Source organism: Astatotilapia calliptera, chromosome 6 (assembly GCF_964374335.1).
Source record: "Astatotilapia calliptera chromosome 6, fAstCal68.1, whole genome shotgun sequence".
Taxonomy (NCBI): Eukaryota; Metazoa; Chordata; class Actinopteri; order Cichliformes; family Cichlidae; genus Astatotilapia; species Astatotilapia calliptera.
The window spans coordinates 32,734,640-32,760,000 of NC_137427.1; the positions used below are offsets into that span (position 1 = coordinate 32,734,640).

General features: G+C 40.6%; 1 protein-coding gene and 1 long non-coding RNA gene across 2 annotated transcripts; both read right to left on the reverse strand.

Annotated features, from left to right (window-relative positions):
- Nucleotides 1-1,931: 1,931 nt before the first annotated feature.
- pdgfaa (platelet-derived growth factor alpha polypeptide a) lies at nucleotides 1,932-13,926 on the reverse strand. The gene is made up of 6 exons (XM_026161338.2): nucleotides 13,196-13,926; nucleotides 12,764-12,860; nucleotides 8,949-9,056; nucleotides 8,578-8,771; nucleotides 3,134-3,260; nucleotides 1,932-2,555 (listed from the first exon to the last, which is right to left on the reverse strand). Exons 1-6 carry the CDS (start codon nucleotides 13,256-13,258, stop codon nucleotides 2,545-2,547), a joined length of 600 nt encoding a protein of 199 aa, XP_026017123.1. The 5' UTR covers nucleotides 13,259-13,926; the 3' UTR covers nucleotides 1,932-2,544.
- Nucleotides 13,927-24,502: 10,576 nt separating this feature from the next.
- Nucleotides 24,503-25,164, reverse strand: LOC113023335 (uncharacterized). The gene is made up of 3 exons (XR_003272547.2): nucleotides 25,023-25,164; nucleotides 24,754-24,932; nucleotides 24,503-24,667 (listed from the first exon to the last, which is right to left on the reverse strand). It is a non-coding gene; the product is annotated as an uncharacterized LOC113023335 (long non-coding RNA).
- Between the last annotated feature and the right edge of the window lie 197 nt (nucleotides 25,165-25,361).

Consider the following 25,361-nt stretch of genomic DNA (forward strand, 5'->3'; position numbering starts at 1 on the left):
CTTTCAAACCTTGTTACACAGTCTTAACCCATCTGTTTCCTCTCTCTTTCTTTGTTCTCTCTCACACAAACAACTGTGCTTCATGTGCACACGATACTTTCTGTTTTATGCATTAACGTCTTGGATATGGAGTTCGGGTCCTGAGAACACAGCAGATGAAACTGCAGCATGCGTGTGATTCTCCTGCTGCAGATTTGAAAGATTGAAGCTAAAAACCAACCTTTTTTTTCTTCCTTTTTTACGTTTTCAAACAGCGTCGTCTTTGTGCAGCTCGCACAGAACCACTCAATTATGAAATTTACGTATTTATAACAGCGGCCCACTCTGGTTACACTATTGGCCAATGTCTACACATGGTTTACGCCAGCTTCTCCAAGAGCAATATACCAGCAAAGTGAGTTACACAAAGTGACCCCAAGCTTGCATGAAGTCACTCGTCTGTCTGCTTCTTCTGCCTTTTCCCCACCTCAGCCGGCAAACATTTGTTTTGCATGTTTGAAATGTAAATGTAGCTGATGAAGCATGTCATAATAAGTGTTTCATGTCTGAAACACAAAGAGCTGTTTGAGGTGGATGCAGGCTGTGTGGTTTGCGGGGTGCCAGCAGGAGCTGGAACGGCCCCGCGAGCACACAGTTCGGCTCTGTGCTGCAGGTTCAAGAAAGGAAAAACACCAAGTCTTCACCACACGGCATAACACACTCCAGTCTCTATTTTTTGCTGTTTAGTTGTGACATAAGGCAGCTGTGGTTCCTGTTAATATGTGATAGCTTTAGCCAAAGCGATGATGGAGACTGTAGACGTTTCATGTGCTGCAGAAGACTGTGAGCTGCAGCTACAAGCTCCAGAGAAAAAAGATTACATGTGAACCTTTATTCTCAACGATATCACACATATGTGTCCAAGTTAAAGACACTCAAGCTAGTTTTGACTGCTGATTAAACATTTACTGTACAGCATTAACCCCCTAATGATCATCTGCAGACAAAGGTCATATTATCATGAAGCAAGGTAGCTAAGAAATCCACAATGTGCAAATTTACTGCACTCAATGTGACATCTTCCAGAAACACAGCATATGCCCATATAGTTTTGTGAGCATGTCTGGAGTCACTGCAGCCACTGAAAGCAATTTAAAATCAGTTGATTCCTTTTGATATACCTTGTAAATACCAAATGCTAGTACTCTACATACTAATAAAGTACTAAATATAATTTTATAATCATAATTATATATAATATTTGTAATTAATCCCACTGAAATCGAGTTTGGCTCTTTCTTTCTTCCTTTGAGGATAACAAAATTTATACATTTGTGGCCTGAATATGTTTATAGTCTACCTTCATTGTCCCACAAGATACATTTTAAATTACAGTAGATGTGAAATATGCACAATTTGAGTGACTTGAGGACAGTCCTTGGTTAAAACATGGCACCCATTCTGTTAAAATTATATAAGGTTTCCCCATGTATTGCATTTCCTTTAGGTGCATATCTAAATGAAACAGAGCTCCTTGTCAGCAGTAATGAAAGCGAATATGAAGAAAGTGGTTTGATATGAAGTCACCTTCTCCTCCTTCTGGTTTAGTGAGTCAGGAGATGAGGTCACCAATGAAAACATTTGCCTTCCCCTACGCCACTATTACTGTCATTTCTTTGACCTGTTTGAAATAACACAACTCTTTAAACAGCACAAAAAGATCACTTGTTAGCTGTTGGCTATTCCGCTCCATAATCAGCATTTTCATGCTTTTCTGTTTTCTAGTCTCACTTTTGCCAAGGTTCAGTGTGTGTGTGTGTGTGTGTGTGTGCGTGCGTGCGTGCGTGCGTGCGTGCGTGTGTGTGTGTGTGTGTGTGTGTGTGTTACTGTCCCTTCAGTCACTCTCTGACAAACCTGTTTGCTGCAAGCTGTTTTCTGACCACCACACCCAATTTGTTTTCATATAAATATTTTATTAGTATCAGTAACATGTCGGAAGGATTATTTCCCATCCATTCTTTATTTGGGTAACATATCAGAAAAAGAACTGATAAGCAATAGAAATAGAAAACGAGACGTTATAAAAATAAGAGAATATACGTGCATGTGTGTGAGTGCTTTTCTGAGGAAGAGTAAATCTTGGAGTACAAAAACTAATCCCAGTCACTGTTTCTAGAAAGGATTTTGCCCCAGTTTATAATCCGAGTCACTGAGCGGTTTATACTCTGGAGAAGGAGCAGGATACAGGCAATATGCCCTTCAACATCCTAGAACCAGAATGTCAGTTCGCTTTGTCATCGTCTCATCATTTCTCGTCTCCATCAAAAAAAAATTGGAGTTCACTTGTGGAAGTTTGATGCTTTGCTTTTTTTTGGAAAATGGTGAGTCAGTAATCCTCCATCAAAACTCCAAAAGGTCGTGGACAAAATATGCTCCGTTAGACCTTTTCACTGTTACTTTGATGGCAGGTGTTAAAGGAGTCACAGGCAGAAGGTGCTTGTCCTTGCTTTCCATTACATCATTATCCTCAAGGTGTCCTCCACTCCTACATCTGTCTGCTGCTCTTCACCTGATGCCTGTTGCAAGAAAGGAACATGAAGATAGCTTCTTTTATTAGCATAAAGCATTAGCTTTATCTTCGACTGAATAACAACACACACACACACACACGCACACACACAAAGGACTGTTTTCTGCACCACCGCTGGACATCTAAATTGCAATTTTTTTGCTTTAAGTTCAGCTGATGTAAGCACGACCTGCAGGAAGTCAGCAAGTTCAACAGAAGTCACACATGATGACAGGATGGTTAAACTCCAAGAACCTTTGTGCACTACAACAATGTTTTTTTTTAACCCCTGTTTACGTCGAGTAGGAAAGATTTTAATAATATAGAATGGGGGTCTTTGAAACATATGTTTGTGTGTGTGCACACATGTATGTGTGTGTGTGTGAGTGGATGGGTTAGTGTGTGTGAAGGGAAATGCTGCCCTGAGGGAGAATTAACTCAGGCAGGAAAAACACTGTAAATGCCTCAGATGTTATCAGTTCTGAGAGGAGCCGTAACATGTGAAGTGAGCCAGCTTAAACCCCCATGCCCACGCCCATGCACAAACACATGCACGCACACAAAGATACGCAGCTATATGCTCACCATTGTCTGTGTCTGAGTTTGGGCTGATATGGCGTTTATTGGTGCACGTGCACTCTAAGTGATCCTCCACCCTCACCTGCACCTCCCTCAGCTTTGGCCGCCTTCGCACGTACTCCACCTTCGCCACCTGAGGGGAGAGAAAGTGAGACAGAGAGAAAACTTTATTGAGAAGTGAATTAAAGCATGTTTGTTAATACTCTTTAGCATAGGCAAGCCCCCGCTAACTAGCTCACTGCATGAATTCGTACAGTCAAACTGCCAGCTTTGAAAAATAAAAGGAATACAGAAATTACATAAGTTCTGTGTAGCTATCTTGAGTGGTAGTTGTGTGCCTTTACCCAAAGTTCCCTTGCACTAAAACACATTCTAAGGCATGTTCTGCTTTTCTGTTGAGTGTGTTGGGTTAGAACGAGTTTTTCTAGTCAAAGTTAGCATCAGAAATGCTAACTTGCACCTTGCACCAGATGCACCTTGCTAGCCAAACTAGCTGTCTAGTACTAGTGCTAGGTACTAACTTAATCAAATTTATAAGCTGAGTAGATTAAGTTTTTAAAGAATAGGAAACACAATGAACTGACTACTGGAGAACATATCTGACATCAAAGTTTAGTGTCAGTTTTTTTGTAAATTAGCATAGCTATTGCCATCCAGTGGATTTTTAAGATCACATTTATAAGGTTTTTGTTTAAAACTAGTCTGCCAGAAATATTCAATAGAAAACATGACAAAGAGTTTTTCAAACAGCTAATGGAGGTGGTCATTAGCTACAGCTGAGAATCTCCCAGTGTATGGGCCTCAAGTTGGGTTTTTTTGAATGTAGCTGTGTAAACATCAAATATCTGCTCGGTTTATCAAGATATCGCATATTTGCAAAAGTGCTTCGACGTTTTCGGAGACGTCTGCTAGTCACCAGCTCGATAGCTAGCTGGGAGCTCGAGGTTCACTGAAGCCGCCGAGAATGGCACAACTCCCGGCACATCATTTTCAGATCACCGCGGATTTTTGCTACTCAGGTTAAACGTAATATATAAGTCACTTAGACAACCTAAAAATGTTCTTGTTGGGCTTTTTTCAGTGTTTTGTTTGTTTGTGAGTAAATCGGTTTGGCTGAGATTAAAGTTATTAGATTAGATAAAATAAAACTTTATTAATCCCCCTGGTGGGTTCCTCCTTGGTTTTGACTAAACGTCAAACAGAAAACTGATTAAACAGGAGTATGACACGGTCGAGAATTTACGCCAGTGTCCTGTTATATATTAGATAGCAAGGAGAAGACGGCTGAGTTTATTAAACTCCAACGAGACAGCGGTGACGCTAATCAGAAGGCTAGACCGTCCAATTTCCCCAGCCGTTTACTTCCGGCCTACACGCACTTCTGAGGACCTGGCCCGCGTAGACCGCGAAGGCCGGCCCATGAATTTGGACATGACCAGCCCATGAATTTGGACATGACTAGTGAGTGATTCGTTCGTTCTATGATTCATTACAGGAAGGGAGGGGGTGAGTGAGTCCTGAGTGATTCGCTTACGCTACAATTCAGCGCAGGAAGGGAGGGGGTGAGTAGCTAAAATGTGCTGTTAGCATGTTAGCAGAGCGATGCTACTGTGAACCAAGGAGCTATTGTCTTGATGTGAGCTTCTACTCAGGGTTTTTTCTTCCAGTTCAGAGCAGAAATGTTTTTGTTAAGAAACTGGCTGTTGTTTTTTTCCCCCACGATTTTAATTATAAGCTACATATATTTCTACTAAGGAAATTAGTTTGCTAACAGCAATAGGGATGAGTTAGTGAGTCAATTGGGCTTGTGAATCATGATTCATGAGTCAGTAAAGTGATTCTCGAGTATTGAACGTGAACATGATTCGCGCATCACTATTTTGGACAAGTGTGGATGTTATGTTTGTATCTCTTTTTTGGTAAATGTTTGACTAGACCACCATCATTAAAATTTCACTTTTTATTGTAAACTTATCTCCTGTTTCCTCCACTTTCTGTCCTCTTTACCTCAACAATCTAACATAATTTTGTTCATTAAATTGATGTAGACTCTATTATTTGAAGCTATTGTAAATTTCATCATGTACTAAACTTCTGCAAAATCGAATCATGATTAAATTTATGTTTGCAACAATATAGGTTTGTTGATCCCAAAAACTACCTAACGATAGTGCTATTTAAGTTAGAATGAGACAGGTTATGTATGATACAGGTGCTACAGATAAAATGCTTTCTTGTACTTGTGAAAGCACACAGGTGTGTGTAATCTCGTTTGGAAGAATGAATGGAACACTGATAGGAGGTTTGATTTCACTTACACTAAGTGAGGCATATGCTGTTTTGTGTCACATTTGACATCAACACTAGCGCCCCGAGCCTAGCTACTCATGTAGCAATGGGTCTTTCTAGTTCATGAACAAATACACACCCAGCATACTTTTATCTTACATAAACAATAAAAGAACCACAGAAGCACAGTAAATGCGTAATGCTAACATCCTTGTTAGCAAGCCAAGTCTGCACTTTGGCAGGTCCAATTGCACAACCATCTTTGCTTCAAGTCTTAACAGACTCTGAAATAGCAGAGCTAAGACTTTGTAAAAACAAAAACCCACAAGAAGGTTCAGCTGAGGTGAGCAGCTGTGCAGCTAAACAGCACATATGACATTGACTAGACCTTGACAATATGCTAGAAGGGGTGAGCCATCACTTCAAATAGTCGAGGTCTGCTATAATTGTTATATATATGAGTAGTTAGATTAGATTAGATCAACTATTAAATTAATAGTTCTTTCCTGCAGACTTACACTACAGTTGCTGCTGTAGTTCTAGTAAGAAAAATCAATGTTTTTTGTAGGCAACTTGGCAGTTGTTATGCATTCAGTCAGTCTACTGATGTAGTTCTTCCAAACCTGTGAACGTTAGCTAGGTGACAAAGCAGAGGCTTCAAGTGGAAACTTTACATGGCAGTGAGTGATCTCACAATGATGATATCCATCTTTTATATACAGTCTATTCTCAAAAAACAAGTAAACATCATTTCAAGACAGCAGCTTTTAAAAGGGCATTACAGATTGACTTCCAGCCTGCTGTAGTCTTCATATATATATATCAGTACTGAGGCTCTTTCTTTGTTTTCTCACATATGGACACACCCCCTAAACCTTCACCCTGCCATCTTCCCTTTAGCTTTAAGTGAGTGCAGTTGTAGTCGTGACCATTTACCCTCTAAGCACTGAATCTCAGCACATGCGAGTGACTTTATTTTTGATTTCCTCTGTGAGCAGACAAAGGATGAGCCCTTTCATCTCAGATTGGGTTTCAGCAGGCCAAAGCACAGAGTATCAAACCGCCCTCCCCTCCTGTTTTATTCACGTTTTCCCTCTTGACCTCTGGCAGCACACTCTTACACGTCTTTCCCTCTCACCCCAGATTATCAGTCAAACATCAACCAATCAACCTGTGAAATTAATATTTCATGTTCATATTATTAAAGTAACTATTAACATCAACATCATCAGCACAGTTTAAAAGTACAATAAATGCACTTCCTGTGTGCCAAACACACACACAGACACACACTCCTTGGGTCAGCTCCCACTTGGACTCTTGTGACTGTGAACCATTTGGGGTTTACTGAGTCTTATTTCCAGCTCTGGATGAGATCAAAGGGAAGCTACTATGTTCATGTGCTACCTCACTGCCAGATTTTCAGTCACTGGCACACACACGAACGCACACACACGCACACACACACACACACACAATGGTTAAGCTGGGGAGAGTAATTGTTTTTGGCAGGTGTAGAGTGTATACCTCCAGTAAGTGGCTGCGTATTTACACATTCTGTGCCATTATTCGTTTTCTACACTTTCCGGGTCAGTGCCAGTAAAAGACAAGGAACAGAAGCCTTTTGCTAAATGTTTACACAGAATATATCCCTTAAACTAATTTGAACCACTTCTATTGTCACAGGATATCCCTGTGGAAGAAAACTCTTGTCTCTGGCTACTGTATGTGTCAGACACCAAACAATAATGGATTGCATTTATATAGCGCTTTTCGGGACCCTCAAAGCGCTTTACAATACCACTATTCATTCACTCTCACACACTGGTTAAGTCAAGCTACAGTTGTAGCCACAGCTGCCCTGGGGCAGACTGACAGAGGCGAGGCTGCCATATTGCGCCATCAGCCCCTCTGGCCAATACCAGTAGGCAGTAGGTGAAGTGTCTTGCCCAAGGACACAACGACCGAGACTGTCTGAGCCTGTCCGAGCCGGGGCTCAAACCGGCAACCTTCCGATTACAAGACAAACACCCAACTCTTGAGCCACAATCGCCCCAAAGAACAGTCTTAGTCCTCTGTGACTTTGTCCTCTTCCTCATAATGAAAGTTGAAGGTGACATATAAGAAGATACAGCATGCACTGAGACAGACAAGTGCACTAGAGAAATGTAATAATAGGTTTTTGAAATTCATGACATCCTTGTGAAAGAAATGAAATAAAAATTGTGCCAAAGTGCATGAAAAACAAACTTTGTGCGAGTGCCAAAGCTCTTGGCCACAATTTTGCACTTCATATGCAGTTAGTCTCTATTAAGGGACTCTAATTTAAACAAAGAAAAACAACAGATAAATGGCAGATTACTTAGACATGATAAAAAGACTGTTTCTACTAAATACAACAAAGCCTTTTCCGGATGCTTCTTCCTAACTTTAACTCGTCAGTTTCACATCTTATGGGAAGTCTCTCAGTTGCCTGGCTTCAATAGGAAATGGTTTATGACAAACTTGGAAATACAAAATTTGTGGTATTTGGTAATGGCTCTTCCACTCCGGGGTGTACCCGGCTCCAGCCTGGCCTGGCTCCAGCTCCATAAACATATCTACAGTTCAGAAAATGTTAAATAACACTATGGTTACACACAGTTTTGGTTTATGGCAATTATATTCATTTTCTTTGATTCTTAAGAAAAAGTTTAAAGTGATGGCAATGAGTAAAGATTAAAATGAAATTAATTTATTAATGAATTAATGATGGATATCAAAAATTGAAGCAGTGCAAGTGTGCACGTACAGTGTTGATATAAAGTCTTATTCTTTCCTTTGACCGAATTATGTCTTTGACAGCACAAAGTTATTAGTTATATTTGTTTTATATGTGAATGTATGCATGTGTTTTCATTACCTAACAGGTTTCTGTTGGAAGGAATGTTTGAAGCAGAAAGAAACAATTACAAAGCTAACCCTGCATGCCGGGGTCTAGCTGTGCTCATCAGTGCAGTGTAGTGTCGACCTGTGCTACCTGGTAACCCCCAAGACTCCCTATATGCAAATCTTTACCTCTTCCAAATGTGATGTGAAAACAAAGCTTCTTTTGAACACAAAAGAGTCTGAAACAGACACACATGTGGTCACATGTATAGAGAGAAGCAACAGAAAGCTACCTTAACAGTGCGGTAGTGTTTGCGAGCCGCCTGGCACCTCATGTTGCTGGTGTTGCAGCAGCCGGTGCAGCGTTTCACCTCGACACAGGGAGGCCAGATGATGAAGTTGGCCGATGTGGGATCCACCTGGCTCCTGGGAATTTCATAAATTGCTGTCCGAACTTTGCACACTGCTGGCAAGGCCTCTTCTACCACTGCAGGTGAACAAACATGGCTGATCAAACCTGCATCAATGGTTCACTTTTTATACAAATACTAGTATTTCCTATTAACGTTATACAATATAGAATTTTTGGAAACTACAAAAGAATAGTTAGATAACCAGTGGACCTGAGGCTCAAGCTGACTACATGTGTGTGTGTGTTTCTCACCAGTGCTCCTCCTGTGTCTGGTATGTGTGTGTGCTCTCTTTAGGTCGGGGAAGCTGTGAGAGAAGTCCTTGTGGTAGCTGTGTTTGGTCTCCTCGATCACCTCGTTCTCTGAACAGAGACAAAATAACACAAGCATACTGAGACAATACACACTCTAAATGTTAACAACAAAGATCCTTGTGTCAAAAACACAGACACATACTAACGCACTATTGTGGATAACATGCATGCATAAAGTTCATTTTCTGAGAAGCACAAATGTTCTCTTGGGTGATATTGGATATTTTTTATTTTGCTCATTTCCAGCTCCACATTTCCATCCTTGGACACTACTGGACTAACGTTGCATGATTCAGAATTAAAAATAATACCTATTTATTGTAATCTTGGGCCATGATGCATCACTTCAGTTGATCCTGGCTCTTTGGACATCAGAAGTTGTCCCTTAAGTTTCATGAAATCTTACGCACCACATTGTTGGCCGAGCCAAAATAGAAAATATTTGTAATTTATCCTCATGGGACCATGAATCTCCTTATCAAGATAACTTGACAGCTGACTGACCAAAATACAAAAGAAGGAAAAGTGGTGGCATGTTTACATGCTACAGCAAGCTGCTCATTACAGATATCTTTATCAAGTGTCTCCTGATCAGAGAAGCAGTTTAACCAGGTTATTCTGAGTTATGATGTCAGTGAGCTACTGAGTTCTCTGCATGTACACGAGCCCCAAATGAAACTGTTTCAGTGCCTATTCCAGGTACATTTGAGTGTAATCCACACACACAGACACACAGCAAAGATTTTGTTAAGTTGGAAATGACATCACATTGCAAGCAAACTTAAACTTTCTAAGTAGCTTCTTTGTGAATTTTGAGATTTATTTGCTGTTATGTGACTTTAATGCACTTTTTTTGCTTCTATTACTGGTTAGATGTACAGTGGAGAAAGCAATTATTTGATTCCCTGCTGAATTTTTATGTTTGCTCACTTACAAAGAAATTTGATAGTAGACAGAATATCAACTAAAAATCCAGAAAAATAATTACATTAAACTTATAAACTGAGGCGTTGATGAAAGATGTAACCAGAATCTGATTGGATGAACAGAAATGCTTTGTATGAGCCAAAGAACACCATCCCCACATCAAGCACAAAGGTGGAAATGTTATGTTTTGGGCAGCGCATTGAGAGGCCAAAAGACAGGAAAAATCTTGGACTACAACCTTCTTCCATCAGCCAGAACACTGAAGATGGGTCATCGATGGGTCTTCTGGCATGACAATGACCCAAAATATACCACAGAGGCAAGAAAGGAGTGGATAAAGAAGAAACACATTAATGTGTGGAATGGCCTAGCCCACAGGTGTCGAACTCCAGGTCTCAAGGGCCGGTGTCCTGCAGGTTTTAGATGTATCCTCGATCCAACACAGCTGATTTAAAAGGCTAAATGACCTCCTCAACATGTCTTGAAGTTCTCCAGAGGCCTGGCAAAGAGCTAATCATTTGATTCAGGTGTGTTGACCCAGGGTGATACAGTATCTAAAACCTGCAGGACACCGGCTCTCGAGGCCTGGAGTTCAACACCCCTGGGCCCTAGCCAGTCTCCAGACCTCAGATCAATAGGAAATCTGTGGAGGAAGCTGAAACCTTGAGTTACCAAGCACCAGTCACGAATGGTTTCATGAAGAGGAGGGACCCAGAGTTATTCCTACAAACACAGAAACATCTTCTATCTACAATTAATCTTGGAAACTCTGCCACTCATTGACACTTGGCCATAAATTGTATTTGTCAGTTCAGTTTGGTTTGGTGGTAGTAATGTGTGGTAGTGAGCTTAGTTTAATCTTTTATTTATTTATTTTTCTGTGCAAGGTTTTGGCAGGTTGTGACAATACTACACCTGAGATTAGACAAACATCCAGTTTACGGAAACTTTCCTAAAGTGAATAATATTCTTTAGTTAATAACTGATGATTTATGGCATAAAGATTTATATTAGCCAATCTTGCCCTCAAGGCTTAGTTTTAAATCTTAGCTTTGTGTGTGTGTGCCTTCTAGAGATGTATCCACAGTTTTCGCAGATTCTTCAAGCCATTCAGTACTTCCAAACCACAGGATACCCACAGACATGTTTAAAGCCAATAAATTCTGAGCAAAGATTGTGTGTGCAGTGTGGATTTGTGTAGATTTGTGTGTCTGTGTGGGTGGAAAAAGGGAGCAAGGTTCCAGGAAATCAGAGTAAATGATGTCTAGGCAGGACTCTTTTAATTTGATCCTGAATACCAAGCCTGATGCTTCTTTTGGTCACCGTGTAGATGTCTGCGTGCGCTCCTCATTCTTGAGGCCATATGTGCATGCAAACAGTCACACACACACACACACACACACGCCTGCCTACATACACAATGTGCTTCTAAAACACAACAAAGTCCACCTTCGACATTTCCCTCTCTCTCTCTCTCTATCTTTCTCATTCTCTCTCTCTCTCTTTCTGAGCCTGTGTGTCTCCCTCTCTCGCCCTGACATGCAGGAATTTGAGCATGAATTATACATAGCAACACAGCAGCCTTCCAGCGAGCCCTCCTCTCAAACCAATAATGGGCAGCATGACAACAGTATAATGAAGTGAGCCACTTGACCCCCACCGAGCCGGGGAGCCGTCACCCTCGACATTTGCATCTCAATGATGCCAGGATTAATGGTGGCACCACTCAGCACTGCAGACAGAAAAAAATAAAAAAAAGTTCACGCAGCAAAAAAAAAAAAAGTTTATTTGGCTGAAATGTGGATGAGTGGATGCAATAAAGTGTGTTTTATGCCACAGTTATTTCCTCCTGTCTCACCTCACTGATTCAATCTGCTCAGATTTATTACCTGCATAATAAACACAGACATCAGTGTTTATTGAAGGCAAATGCCGGTGCTTTTTTTTTTTCTTCAAAAGTTGGAGACTGTTTATGATGGAACTGCACACAAAGCCTTCTTTTTTGTGATCTCAGCTACACAGTCAGCTGCTAGCAGAGCAGAAAAGATACAGATGATTTTTTTAAGAAAAACAAAAGTTGCTTCTGGTCTTTCTGAGAAACATCCAGTGGTGAGATGAGAAGACAAAGAATCTTGAACCAGATGCAACTAATTCCTCAAGTCAGAGTCTTTCAAGGCACTGACAGGGAGGGAAGCAGCCGTGACTATCACATTTAAGCTCCCTTTGCCTGATGTTTATCTGTTACTCAGTCAAGTTAAGGCCTGCTTGGATCTTTGTATGACTAAAGGTACATCATTTTTCAATGACATGCTAAAATAAGACAAACATGTGCATTGCTCCTAATTTCAGAAGTAGATTAAAGATAGATTAAAAAAATCACAAGTGTTGATCTGGTGCAAAGAAATATGAGTTTCTACAGTAACTTCCTGTGACTTTTCAAATTTCATTAAAAAAATTGTAGCCTACTATTTAGCTTTAAATGCTACAGAGGTTTGGCCCCAAGTTATGTCTGCTGCCACTTGGTGCATGAAACCCTGACACTGATCACAAGCACAAACGTGATGTAGCCTTGTGCAGTGCTCTTAGAGTTAAAAATTACTTCCCTGAAGAGATTAAAATTGCATACTTGGCATTATGTTTCACATCACTTTAAAAAACACGTCTGATCTTATCTGCACCATGTTTATTTATTTCTTCATATATTTTATTAAAAATCTGTCACAGGCATCACATGAACAGATTTTTCTATGAATAACCCCATTTTTCTGTAAGGATCATTAATCCAGCTTGTGGCTGTGGGAGACTTGTATTATAATGAAGTGCTTTACCTACGGAGTCTATCTCTAGCAGCCGCTGGAGGTCGCTGATGCTGCGGATCTCGCTGCGAGAGAGCCGCTCCAGAAGCTCCTGAGGGAGAGGAGACTCCTGTGGGAATGAAGGGGGTGGGTTTATTGGGGGTGGGAACACATAGTTGGTGCGTAAATCACGATCACGCAAACGTTACTTATCTGCAGCTGGCTTTCAAGCTGACTCGGTGGCGGGTTTTCAAAATGTATCAAACAGGTAACTGTGCGTAAGATTAATGCTCGTGTGTAATTACGCAAATAAACTAGATTTCATCTTTTGTATTCAGTACGTTAACCTTCAGGACTGAGTCTCTGTGAGTTCTATTACTTGTTTACAAGCTAAATAGCTGCGAGTAAAAATATCACAACACGCAGCAGAAAAGATTAAACACAGAGTGTTTTGATTCAGCTCACCTGAGCAACGGTGCGTAACACGCAGAGGTAGCCGGCAAGGATGTGGTAGACTGCGGCTCTCATCTCCTCTCAGATCCACTGCATAGGCACCAGAATAGGTCGAAAATCCACCGAAGGAGCCGGGCTGTCGCTCCCTGCTCTCATCATCCCTCGGGAGGACAGAATACCTCCTCAGTTTTAATGAAAAAGCTGCGAAATCCCGAATGAAATAAAAAGGATTGAAGCAAACTTCTGCTTGTTCTGCACGCGGTGTAAGTCACTGCCAAAGAGATTTAAGGGATTATTTTTTAAGTGACCGCGAAAAATGAGAGTCCAAGTTTTAAAAAGATAAAACAAAATAAAAAAGTACAAATCTTAGGATCCCACCGATATTCGTCCACAGGTCCGAAGTTTAAAGGAAATCACACAATCAGACTTGACATCAAGTGTATGTCCAGTTGCTTTTCATTTTGGTCTAGACAGAACAGGTGCCGATGGAAGCATTAGGCATTTTTTGCATTCACATATCCAGGAATATCCATCATTTTGTCCTCAGTATGAGCCTTTCAAAAATCACCCATTTGTGCCCTCTGCAGCGTTTGAGCGTGTTGGCACTTCAGGTTGGTAAATTGTCAAAACTCACAAACCGAGGGCAGGTCTGTCTGGAAAACGCAAAAGAACCAAAAGCCTTTATCTCCGCTCTGAGGAGTTTGATGGCAGCTCCCAGCGGTCCTGTGATCTCCGCGGTGAATGAAGCTGGGATGCTTTCAGTCACAGGATATAGCTGTGCGCGCCCGCGCGACTGCGACCGCGCTTTGCATAAAAGGCTACCGAGCACTGCAGCAGCAGCAGCAGCAATAAACGACATCACGGAACAGCCTCAGTCTGAGCTGCTTAAGTTGATTACGCTTGTATTGGACACTTTGCTAAAAAGAACTCGGGAACTATTGTTACAATACCTGACCTTTAGTTTGAATTTGATGATTTATGATCATCACATATTCAGACCAATGCATTAGAGGTTCCCTCAAGATAAAGTTAAAGGTCCCGTTTGGACTATTTTACACTGACATGCCAGAATAATAAGGACAGAAAATGAGAAACTGATATATGTTAAAGTCATCCACATCACCAAGAACCGAGCAGCCCATTGGTCAACACCTGTTTTCATGGAGATTAATTCCTAGACTGCCTAAAGGAATACCAAGTGGACCCCCCCCCCCCCCCCCCAGGTGACGGTGACATTGTGCCCTAAAACTGTAAGATTTTTATTAGTGCTTTGTAACAAAAGTTCACAGCAATAGTGACCTCAAAGAAACTTTATAGATACAAACCAGATGATCCAATCTTTCCCTCTATGAGCAAACACTCAGCAACAGTGGGCAGGAAGTAGGGAGAGCGGAGAAACAGGAAAAAAGCACAAATCACAGGAGACAGAAAACATTAAAGTTAATAACATGCAGTAGGTTGGGTGAGAGAGGTTCTCACCCCAGCAGCCTGAGCCTGTAGCAGCATAATGCTGGCAGAGGGTGACCTGATCCAAGTTTTTACAAATGCACAAATTAATTTTTATGTTAGCTACGTAATGCAAATGTCTGACACCCCGTTAACCTACCAGATCCCTAACACAAGGTGAATGTCATTTCAGACAGCACTGATGTTCAAAGAGCACAGAACTGAACTTTTAGCAAGAGCATGTTGTGTGTGCTGTCTGCTGCATGCTTTCTCCAGGCAGCACCTTTACTGTATTTCCAGTGGTCAGAAGGTTTCGGAAGTGGACTACTTCCTGCTGCGCGATACATGTAAAAAAGGACAAGAGAGGGTTCTTACCTCTCGAATCATAACCAGAATCTGGTTCCACAAGAGAGGAACCTGAAAGCTAAAGGCTCTACTGCCCTTCTACATTTTTAAAGAATAGTTGACACAACAGAAAGTCTGATCTACAAATAAAATGGAACCTACAAAAAGTTCAATGTGATTAACAATATAAAGCAAACTTTAAAGCCATCTGTCAAAGGCTGCCTTAAAGGTCAGTCTCCAAAATGTACACTATCCTGTGGTTGGTTTAGTTGGTTGTAATGTTAACACGTTTTCTGTGATTTAGCAAATGAACACTAAATGACATTCAGTGAAAAGGGAGGCAGTAAAAACACAGCAAGCATTTTTGTGGGTCAGTGACAGAAGTTTTTGAGGGAATGTAAAAAAAATACATTTTTCCCCCCTAGAGCTAAAGCTTCATGAAGCAGTGCTGGAATCTGGAAATCCAGCCTTAAGCATTCCAACATGCACATACACATTTATGATCCTTACACATAACATTTAAAGTTAGAAGGCTGAAAGAAAGTAACTATGTTCCTGTGAGGCAAAGAACAGAGAGCAAAACAGAGGAAAGACAGGACAGGACAAGGGAAGAAACAAGGAGAAGAGATTAAAAGTCTTCAAAAGAAAAGGGAAGAAAGCACAGATATGGTGGTGATATCAAGATGAAGCTTATTTGGATGAAAGAAGTCAAAGCAGGGTCAGTTGGCACCTGTGTGTGTGTGTGTGTATGTCTAGAAAATCCAGCCTGTGTTGGACCAAACTTCCCCCCAATTAAAGCCTATTTAGGCTGACAGAGGCTAATACCCTAACACAAAAAAATCCACCTCGTTCCTTGCATCTTCTGTGAAAGGGTTTAGTGTAACCAACAGGCAGACAAATGAAGACAAAGAACCGGAATGATGGAGGGGAAATGGGTCAGAACCGATTCTGATCTTGAATGGCCTCACTGGTACCATGACACTGTCACTTCCTCCTGGCATACAGCTTCTTCTCTGAACTCCCTGATGCATCCCACTTGCTCTTTTTTTCTTCCCTCCATCTTATCCAATGTTGTCTGTCTTTGTGCCAGCAGCACTCTGTGCCATCAAAGACTCTTTGAAAACGTACTGGTCACATTTTCTTGGAACATGAGAGCTTTCTTGAAGGCCCAGAACATTAAAAAGAAAAACAAAATGCCCAATGATATTAATCTGCATGTCTGATTTTACACATTTGATGACAAAGAGACGGCATCAAATAGGTTAGTCTGTATCATTCACAACAACTCTCAGAGGGTTAGTTTTTCTCTGTACTCCCCCTGGTGTTTTGCCTTTATTGCACATCATTTAATCCAATAAAAAGAACTGCTGAAGGGGGAACTGGTTTGCTAAGCAAGCTTGATTGCTTAGTCGGGACAATATAAAGCAGACTCCTGCCATTTTACTGCCTACAAAACATTCCTTTTGTGTGGAGCAGTCAATACTCCAACAGATTAGGGTTAAATGAACTGGTGCACAAAGCTGACAAATTTCTGCACTTCAAAAGCACTGATCCAGAGAGCAAGATTAGAACACTTAAGACAGCTTGCTATTACTTAACATATAATTGTGGGGATTTAGCTCATCCCTTCAATTGGATCCACTGACTCATATTAAATCACTTTATAGTCATCAGTAAGTGGAATTTTTCTGCAGAGAAGCTCAAAGTTAAACTATGCAAAGTAGTCCAAAGCAGATGACTTCTATTTCAAGGCAGTCAACATCAGCAGTGCATTAAGTTCATAGAGGCTTGTTTGCAAAAACCAAAAAACTGAGCTGCCCTTCTTTTGGCTAATGTTAGACAATGTTCACGCATTCAAATTCAAGTCTATCTTGTTTTGTTCCAGGGTTGATCTGGTTAGCTGGCAATGTTAAAATTTCTTTATCAGCAGAGCTAACTGTCTTCAAACTATGTGCAGCTGGATGAACATATCTTGCTTTTTAATATTTTCCTTGGTAAAATCATATCATTCTTAAAATACAACATCTCCGGCTAATATGATGAGACGGATCTATGTATAGTATCAAACAGCATTTATTTCATTGACCAGTACATCAGTAAATTTTTGTCATGTACAAGTCCACTGTCATCATTATTCGGTGTACATTATATACACTGGTCTCCAAGTTGTTGTACAGACACATAACATACAGTAATGTTCAGGGCTGTCAGACAACGGTAAAAGAAGGTGAAAAGCTGGGTGGACATCAAAAATATGACTGGTTGGCAAGGGATTGCTTGCTGTTGCTAGGTGAATTTAGAGAAATTTACTTGCCATTAATTGTAAGGAAGACGATGACTCATTTGAAAACACTCACCAATTACTCGCAAAGCAGTAGTGATACTGCGAAGAGTACAATGCAAAGGGGAAACAGTAGCTGCTCGCCTAAAAGTTGTTTCTTAGTTTGTTGATTTCAACAGTAAGGCACAGATTTTATTTCAGATGAGAACCTTCCCTGTTTCTGTTCTAATATTGCACTTTAGTAATAAGGGTCAGTACTACTCTGTAGAGAGTTAGCGTTTGTGTTTGCACACAAAGAGGTTTTTGGTGAAGCACCATTTTTGAAACCACTTACACCCAACAACTGCCAACAACCTCTAAGACCTATTCACCAGCCAGTAGGGTAATACAGATTTTCCCTAGCACCAAGGAATTGCTGACTGATTGTAACCCAATTTCATGGCAAAGCATGTAATAGACATACCAGTCCACTGTGTCCAGTTCACACTTTGCCTTTTCAAAGCATGACATGGACACGTATGCAGAAGTTGCAGTACCAGCAGGGGAAGCCGTGATACTGGATTGGCTAACTGGTCTCAAGGTCTGTGTGTGATGATCCTTAATTTCTGCATCTTAAAGTCTTTCCTCCATAAAGACAACATTTGACAACCTCCCCTGAACCCTTAATGATCAATCATGACATCTCAGTATATCAATAAAGACTATCAGAGTAGTTCGTCGGGTTTTCCAAGGGTAGCTAAATAGGCAGCTGATGCACACCCAGTCATTTTGTTCAATGAGCAGGCCTAAAACATGACAACATCTCAGTCCAGGAAAGGCTTTGAATGGGCAAAGAGTTAAACACAGGACAAATAACATGCCACTTATCATGTTTGTTCAATTTTGGGAATTTCTGAGGGCAGCAACAATTTCCACAACTATATATGGCATATGAGAATCAGCATTGTGAGATGAGAAAAAAAGTGAATCTTGGTGAAATCACAAATTAAATGTCATTGGCTGGTGTGAAAATGTCTCCTTTATGAACTCCAGTGTGTTGCTTTATAATCTTGACTCTTTTTTGATTATATCTATTTTTGTTAATTGTTATATATTGTATTCTAACTAGGAGATTTTTTTCTTTACAGTCTCTTCTCCTTCTTCTTTCCTCCTCTCCTTCTTTTTCTCCCACATAAATCTGTTCTGTCTTTCTCCCACATAACTTTCCAAGATATAAAGTTTATTTATACGAACCCAGGGGAAAAGTTAGTTGTATCATGTTTTTTTTTCTTCTTTTCATTTTCATTTTCCTTTTCATTTTTTACAGTTCCCAGACATGTCACCATGTTTAGTGTCTGCGTTCAATGGCACTTCAGCAAGGTTTGCTTTACTCAGCTCCACCGCCCAAACTGTTGTTTTCTAGAATATGGGAATGCCACCAGTGGGACCAGAGTAAAATGAAAACAGAAGAATTAAATGTTGGAGATAATGAGCAGCAAGCCAAAAAAAAAGTGTTTAAGAGACACAGAGACCGTTACAGTTAATCCAGCAGGGGATAAAAAGTTTTATGAGCAGGGCGGGTTTAAGGGTTATCCCCAACTTTATTCACAAAACCAAACACATGGTGGAAAAAAAACCCTTTACGCACATTTTCCCTTCCAATCTCTCTTCAGGCCAGGCGACATTAGTTATTATGAGCTCTTTCAAAAGAAAAGAAAAATAAAAAAGGTCAGAATGGATTGCGCTGTTAAACCCAGAGCAAGTCCACTTTTGGATATGTGCCAAAACCTATTGTGTTATGCAGGAATATTTGGTCCCAAGCCAGCTAGAGAGACTTATCCAGGATTACAATCTCATACATGCAGGCATTCACCTATATGTAACGTCACCTCATTACCACCACCACCCTTTCCACTCGCCTGTTGATCTCAGGCCACAAGGCTCTGACAGAATGCTTTATTTAGGCCTATTTGGGAAACTGAAAACACAGGGCCCTTGTGCTGTGTGAAGTCAGAGTCATGAAGACAGAAAGCCAGCTTAACTGGAAGGGGTATACAGTAAGTGCTGGACCTCCCACCCATCAGAAACAGACGTACTGACTGAAGCTGAAAGCACTCAGAGTGCACACCACGAAAAATGCTGCAAACATTGTTGTTCCTTAAAATATATGGGACGTTTTGTAACTGGACAATGTAACTGGATATGTCTTCCTTTGATATAACTGAGGAACATTTCTACTACAGGACAGACATGTTGCAACTTTCTTATCAGAGCCCTGGGACAAAACACCGCTGATTCTGAGCGAGTACCTCTTGTACTGTTGTTACAATCTGTATTCTCTGTCTGCATGTTCAGATGATAAAGACAAAAAAAAGCTGCTTGTTCAGATAAGGAAATCAAAGCAATGAGGCAAAAACACAGCTAGGAGATGCTATAGCGATGATCCCCAGCATGTACAGGATTTACTTTGTTACTTTGTTAAAAAGGGCCTTTCTCTTAACTTCAGGCACTCACACATAGAAGTAATGGAAATGTTTTCCACGACTCAGACAAAGGTAAGGAAAAGTAAGAAACAAAAGATCTGGCACTGCTCACAAAGGTGGGGCACATCTTGAGGTTTGGAGCTTATGACCGTAATTGCATTTGGCTTCACTGCCAAATGGTAATTCACTCTACAACCAGCTCACAAAAGCTAATTAATGGTCTAAACACGAGTGGCACTTTTTATGAAAATGGTGCATGCAGGGAGTTTGGTTGGAGAAACAACCAGCCAAAGAAGAACTGCAACCACAGAAGCTTTTAGCACAATCAGCAGCAAACACATGGAAAGACATGTAGTAGTGATAAACCCCATTTATGTCTCTCAGTGTGTAGTCAGTGCTGTGGGTTACTTAAATGGTATGTAAAGTTTGTATGTATGTACTCTTATGTAAGGTTTTTGTCAAAGCTATGATGCTGCTCATTCACATTAGTGAGAGGGCGTCTGGTAATCCCAATTTATTATTTTCCAACATGCAGCTGTTGTGAAGGAACTCATTCTCCTCCAAACCAAATTTGGCTTCCAAAACAAGAAAAATCAGTGAAGGGAAAAAGGGGGGAAAAAATGCAGTCCCAACAGGATGCATGTTTGCTGAAAATTTTTTAGGAGCTCGTACAGCGAGGCACTGATACCAAAGAATACCTCGTATGTGCAGGTGGGATTTCACACGCAAGTATTATATTGCACTCTAGGATTAGCATGTATTGAATTCTGAGTTACATGTACAATCAAAATAGTCTATTTATGATCTTATTGCTACACTTCTTGTGTTTTGCTTAAAGAAAACTGAAAAAAAAAAACAGTTCAGCTGTTTCTTCAGTGATTATTGTGTGAGCATGCAAATTCTGCATGACTCAGAGGATCAGCGAAGATTTTATGATGCTCTGTCTGAGCCTTCTGACCCTCACCCTCCTGTGGTGGATATTAGACTCAAGGCAAATTTTAATTTCACATAATTTCACAATTATCTTTGCATCACTTTATCAATTTCTCTTCGATTATTACATTGCCATTCCTGCAAAATGTTCCAAAAAAGATCCTGTGCAAAATATACTGGTTCACTGATGTATTGACCAATTGTTGCTATTAGTGTGTCGGCCTTGTTGACTGACCTGGTTAATGCAAAATGTGATCGATGGTGGCCAATATTTATGTGTTGCATCAAATCAGTTTTTGTGCTGGCTAAATGTTTAGAGATAGTGAGATGAAATGTTACAAAACTATCAGAAAGCATCATGATGACAGTTTAAAGGGTACAAAGGGAAAAATGCATAACAGGATAAACTCCTTGAGATGAGCTCAGGATTTCATAAGTACTGTAGCCATAGGAGATTTTGAATATAAACATAATGCAGTGATTTGAAAATCATGTAAATTTTAAAAAATAGTCCAAAGTGAACATATCAAATTCATAAACTGTTTTCATTTTTTTTTTTTTTTTTTAGAGGGAATTACACTGTGCGTCATGCCACGTGTGCCAGTGCACTTCTGTAGCGTCACAGGTGCTGGCTTTTGAGATGTGCGATGATAACAATGTAACTGTTATCTGATGACTCTGATCTTTAGTCTGTAGGAGGACGGGGGCTGTGGAAGTTATGATTTCCAAAATGAATTTCAAAGGAGAGTCCAGGTAAGGAATCGTCGCCCTCATTGTAAGAAGAGCTGGGCTCCTATCGATGATCCTGCCGTTTTCAACACTTTTCAATTTGTCCAAGGCCACATCAGCTCAGATTGTCAGTACCACTTTGTGGTGGTATGACGTCCTCTTGAACTGTTTTGCTGCCACAGCTCATCTGCTCAGCCACTGTGAGTTCTTCTGCTACCTAAAAATGAATATCAAGTTGGGATTTTGACAAGGTGAGGGCAGGGGAACCACAAATGGGGGGCCTAGGGTCCACTGGCCACCCCACAAAATTTAAATTAGGATCTATTAATAAGAAAATAAGATCTATTGTATACTGCAGAGGCACAAGCGCAAAGTAGTGAGTGGGACTTTCACTGAGAGACCAAAAAAATAACTCAGATGCTAAAGATTGCATGGGCATATGAAGCGCCTTGAGGCGACTTTTGTTGTGATTTGGCGCTATATAAATAAAATTGAATTGAAATTGAATTGAAGAAGATTACCTTAGACATGAACTGGTCCAGTTAAAGATCAGGTAAAGTTAAATTAAAAGGCTCTTTTGAGTCTCGGATTTTAATCACACCTCATATATTAGTGATAACGTGATAACATAGAGCATGTGTCATCTTTTCAGAACACACTGTACACAGTATTTATTCTGTTAGCATTACATATAAATTCTTGCCTCTGTACATCACTACTGTTGATTTTAAATCAAACAATAAAGATGGCAAATCACTCAGAATAATAACAATTACAACAATCCTGACATGTGTACCCTTTAAGGATAAAGAGGACAAACAATCTGAAAGAGAAATAAGGGACAAAACTAATGATTACTTTTAACATATGTTATAATTCAACCCATTTAGAACTTTTTTCCCTAATGTGTCCTGATACAGACTATCTGCCACATCCAGCCAGCTGCAGAGGGTTCACACCTCTTCCCTTTTCCTCTTCCTCCAATTCTATCACCTCCCATAATAATGTTGGCCAATTGATTTATGTATGTAAGGTGATGATCAACATAACTGTAATTGGCACAGCTGGTTTAGAGTGACCAAAAAAAAGAAAGAAAAAGAAAACAAGAAGCGGTTCATTTGGATTGACAGGCTTATCCCAGCTGACAGCTGGTAGGGAAGCTATGAGTCCACAATGTGAAAACAGACTCCGCTGGACGGTCTGACCAGTGGAACATTTGATTCAGATGATTGTGTGTCCTCGATTGTTCATCGTCTCAGTTGGGAGGCTTTAATCTCCTCTACGGAAATAATTGGGAGGCAGTGAGGGAGTTAATTGTGTTTTCCACTGATGAATCATCAGGAAGTATTGCCCCCCCCTCCCCCCCGTGCACACACACACACACACACACACAAACATACACGGTCAGGCCGGCATTCATGCACACACACAGACCACACACATACTGTACACTTGCACTTTGTGTGTTCACATACACCGTTCCAGAGTAAGACAAACTGTAAACAACACACATTTAAAAAAGACACGAGCACATGAGCCTCTCTCTTTTTTATCATTCTCATTTTCAGCCTCTCTCACCCTCTCTGATACTTTATTTTACCCATTTCAAAAGATTAAGAAACCAATTAGTAAAGCTCTCACAGCAGCTATTACCACGCTGGGAACTGGGGAGAGAAGAAATCCCCGTCTCTCCTCTTCCAAAAGAAGGATTTCTCTCTCATTGTCGCCAGGTTGGGAGCGAAGGATGTGGGGTGTATTTGGAGTGCTGCTGATGTGGTAATTTTGGCTCGGAAACAATGCTACGCTGTGTAAAGAAGGGGTTTTGGAGGGAAGTAGCAGAGCTGGTGTTTTTTGCGGTGTGTGTGTGCTTTTGTGCTCACATGTGATACACACACTCAAATTAAGGTGACATCATGGCATCGCTCCGAAGGTCACACTAGGTTCCAGATGAAGGAGGAAACATCGAATTAACTCCGAATCAGGACGTGGACACAGACACTTTGCAATAAGCAGCAAGAATAGACATAGTGGGAACAGACTGGGAACAGACTGGGAACAGAAGGGTTTTCCTGTGTGAGTGTTGTTGGAAAACAAATAAAGGGAAAATGATTTAAGGAGTAAAAAGTTGGTCAAAATTATGAAAAAATAAGCTTCTCAAAGCAGCTGTAACATTTCCTTCCCTGTGGTGTCAAATAACTTTTTTTTTTTTATCAAAGCTGCTGAGGTGTCAGAGTGACACATCAGGTTTCTTTAGGTTCTTAAAAAAAGACACATACAGGATACCCTTCTGTAGCCTTCTGACTCTGTGCATGTTGTGGGGAGGATTTTCAGCATGGGCAGTAGGTTTCTTGTTTTGACTGCTCTGACTTTTATAATGTTATTGTGTTAGTGCAGAAAGCAGTTTGGCTGCAGTGCATCATCATGATTTGATTACTGGCCCATCCAAAAATTTCCTGCACGCTGAAATTATGTAAAGAATTTCATTGCCATAACTCTGCATTTCAGGACTGCAGAGTTTACAATCTATTCAGATTTTCAACATTTTCTCATCTAACATGACAATAAAATTTAAATAAAAGTAGGCTGACTATCTTTAATTATTATGATTGTAATTGCATTATTTGTAGATCTACATGCATGCCCCTACACAAACACTGCAATGGTTACAATGCATTGCTTAACAAGCACTTCATAGCTGACTGGAGAGCAGAATTTCGGACTGTATGATAATTTTGTTATGGATATTATTGGACATTTCTGTACCTATAAAGTACCTCCTGATCGACTACAGAATAGCGGATCAATAGACTGACTTTTTGATTTTATCTGCAAAAAACAAATCAAGTTTGCATTCTCCTCCTGCTGTTATCATTGTACCGGTTAGTTACACTTAAGGGGGCGTGTCCAAATGAAGCCCATGTTGAGGTCCATATAGTTCTTCAGAATATCACATGACGAAAGACAAAAGAGGCTCCTCTGAAATGATGTGACTGCCTCGTTATGATTCATGATTCAAGCTTTCAAAAACACATGGGAATTATTTATTTGTGTGAACTTGTTACGGCCGAGACCGTTTCAGACGAGTGACAGGACTCAAACGCAAAACGCCGAACAGCTCGTAAGTATATTTTAAGAATAATGTTTAATGTTTACACAAAATATTCATAAACAAAAGGTGAGAGTAGACGTTAAACTAAGTAACGATCTGGTCCGGGTCAGAGAGGACAGCTATTCCAGGGATTGGACTGGAAAGCAAGTCACATAGGGTCCAGGAAAAGGTCGGGGTCACTGTAACAGAATGCAAATGTTCAAAACACAGATAAGGAGGCATATGAATATATTGTTGGCTCAGAATCCTCCTTCGTACTGCGTACTTGCCAACGGAGGTCGGAGATGACATAGAGGGGTGAGTAGTCCGGGTGTGTAAATCCAAAAAACTCCTGGCGTGGAGGCAGAGAGGCAGGTAGGTAATTTTGGTAATAGCCTGAGGGACTGCCAGAAGGTCCAGCATCCAAGTAGAAGCTCTTCGACAGGGGTTGACAGTTAGGTGTAGCTAAGAAGAGGCGCACAAAAAACAAACATATAGTGAGGCAAGGTGATTCACAAAAACACGTAGGGAATTATGGTGGTGGCCTGCACTGACTGATGTTAGCAGAGAATCTGGCGAAGAGAGATTGAGAACGCTGGCCTTATGAGTCCCCGGCTAATTACCCACAGATGTAAGCGATCAGCAAAAACACTGAGGCCCCTCCCAGGGGTGGAGACGCCGGCTCGGAGGGAGACACACTGGCACACACCCGGACCATGACAGAACTGGATCTGAGCGGATTCTGAGAATCATCATGAGCTTGCAAGGAGATTGTAAGCACATGATGGTGCCATCAAAAATTATCAGCAGTTAGGGAGCATTTTATATATATATATATATATATATATATATATATATACATATATATATATATATATACATATATATATATAT

What these genes read in the sequence shown, in the direction of transcription:
- pdgfaa (XM_026161338.2), bottom strand. Translation starts at nt 13,258, where the DNA reads ATGAGAGCCGCAGTCTACCACATCCTTGCCGGCTACCTCTGCGTGTTA. An exon ending in TGTTACGCACCGTTGCTCAG is followed by an intron (nt 12,861 to 13,195) that starts GTGAGCTGAATC and finishes TCATTCCCACAG; the next exon opens with GAGTCTCCTCTCCCTCAGGA. An exon ending in GCTAGAGATAGACTCCGTAG is followed by an intron (nt 9,057 to 12,763) that starts GTAAAGCACTTC and finishes GTCTCTGTTCAG; the next exon opens with AGAACGAGGTGATCGAGGAG.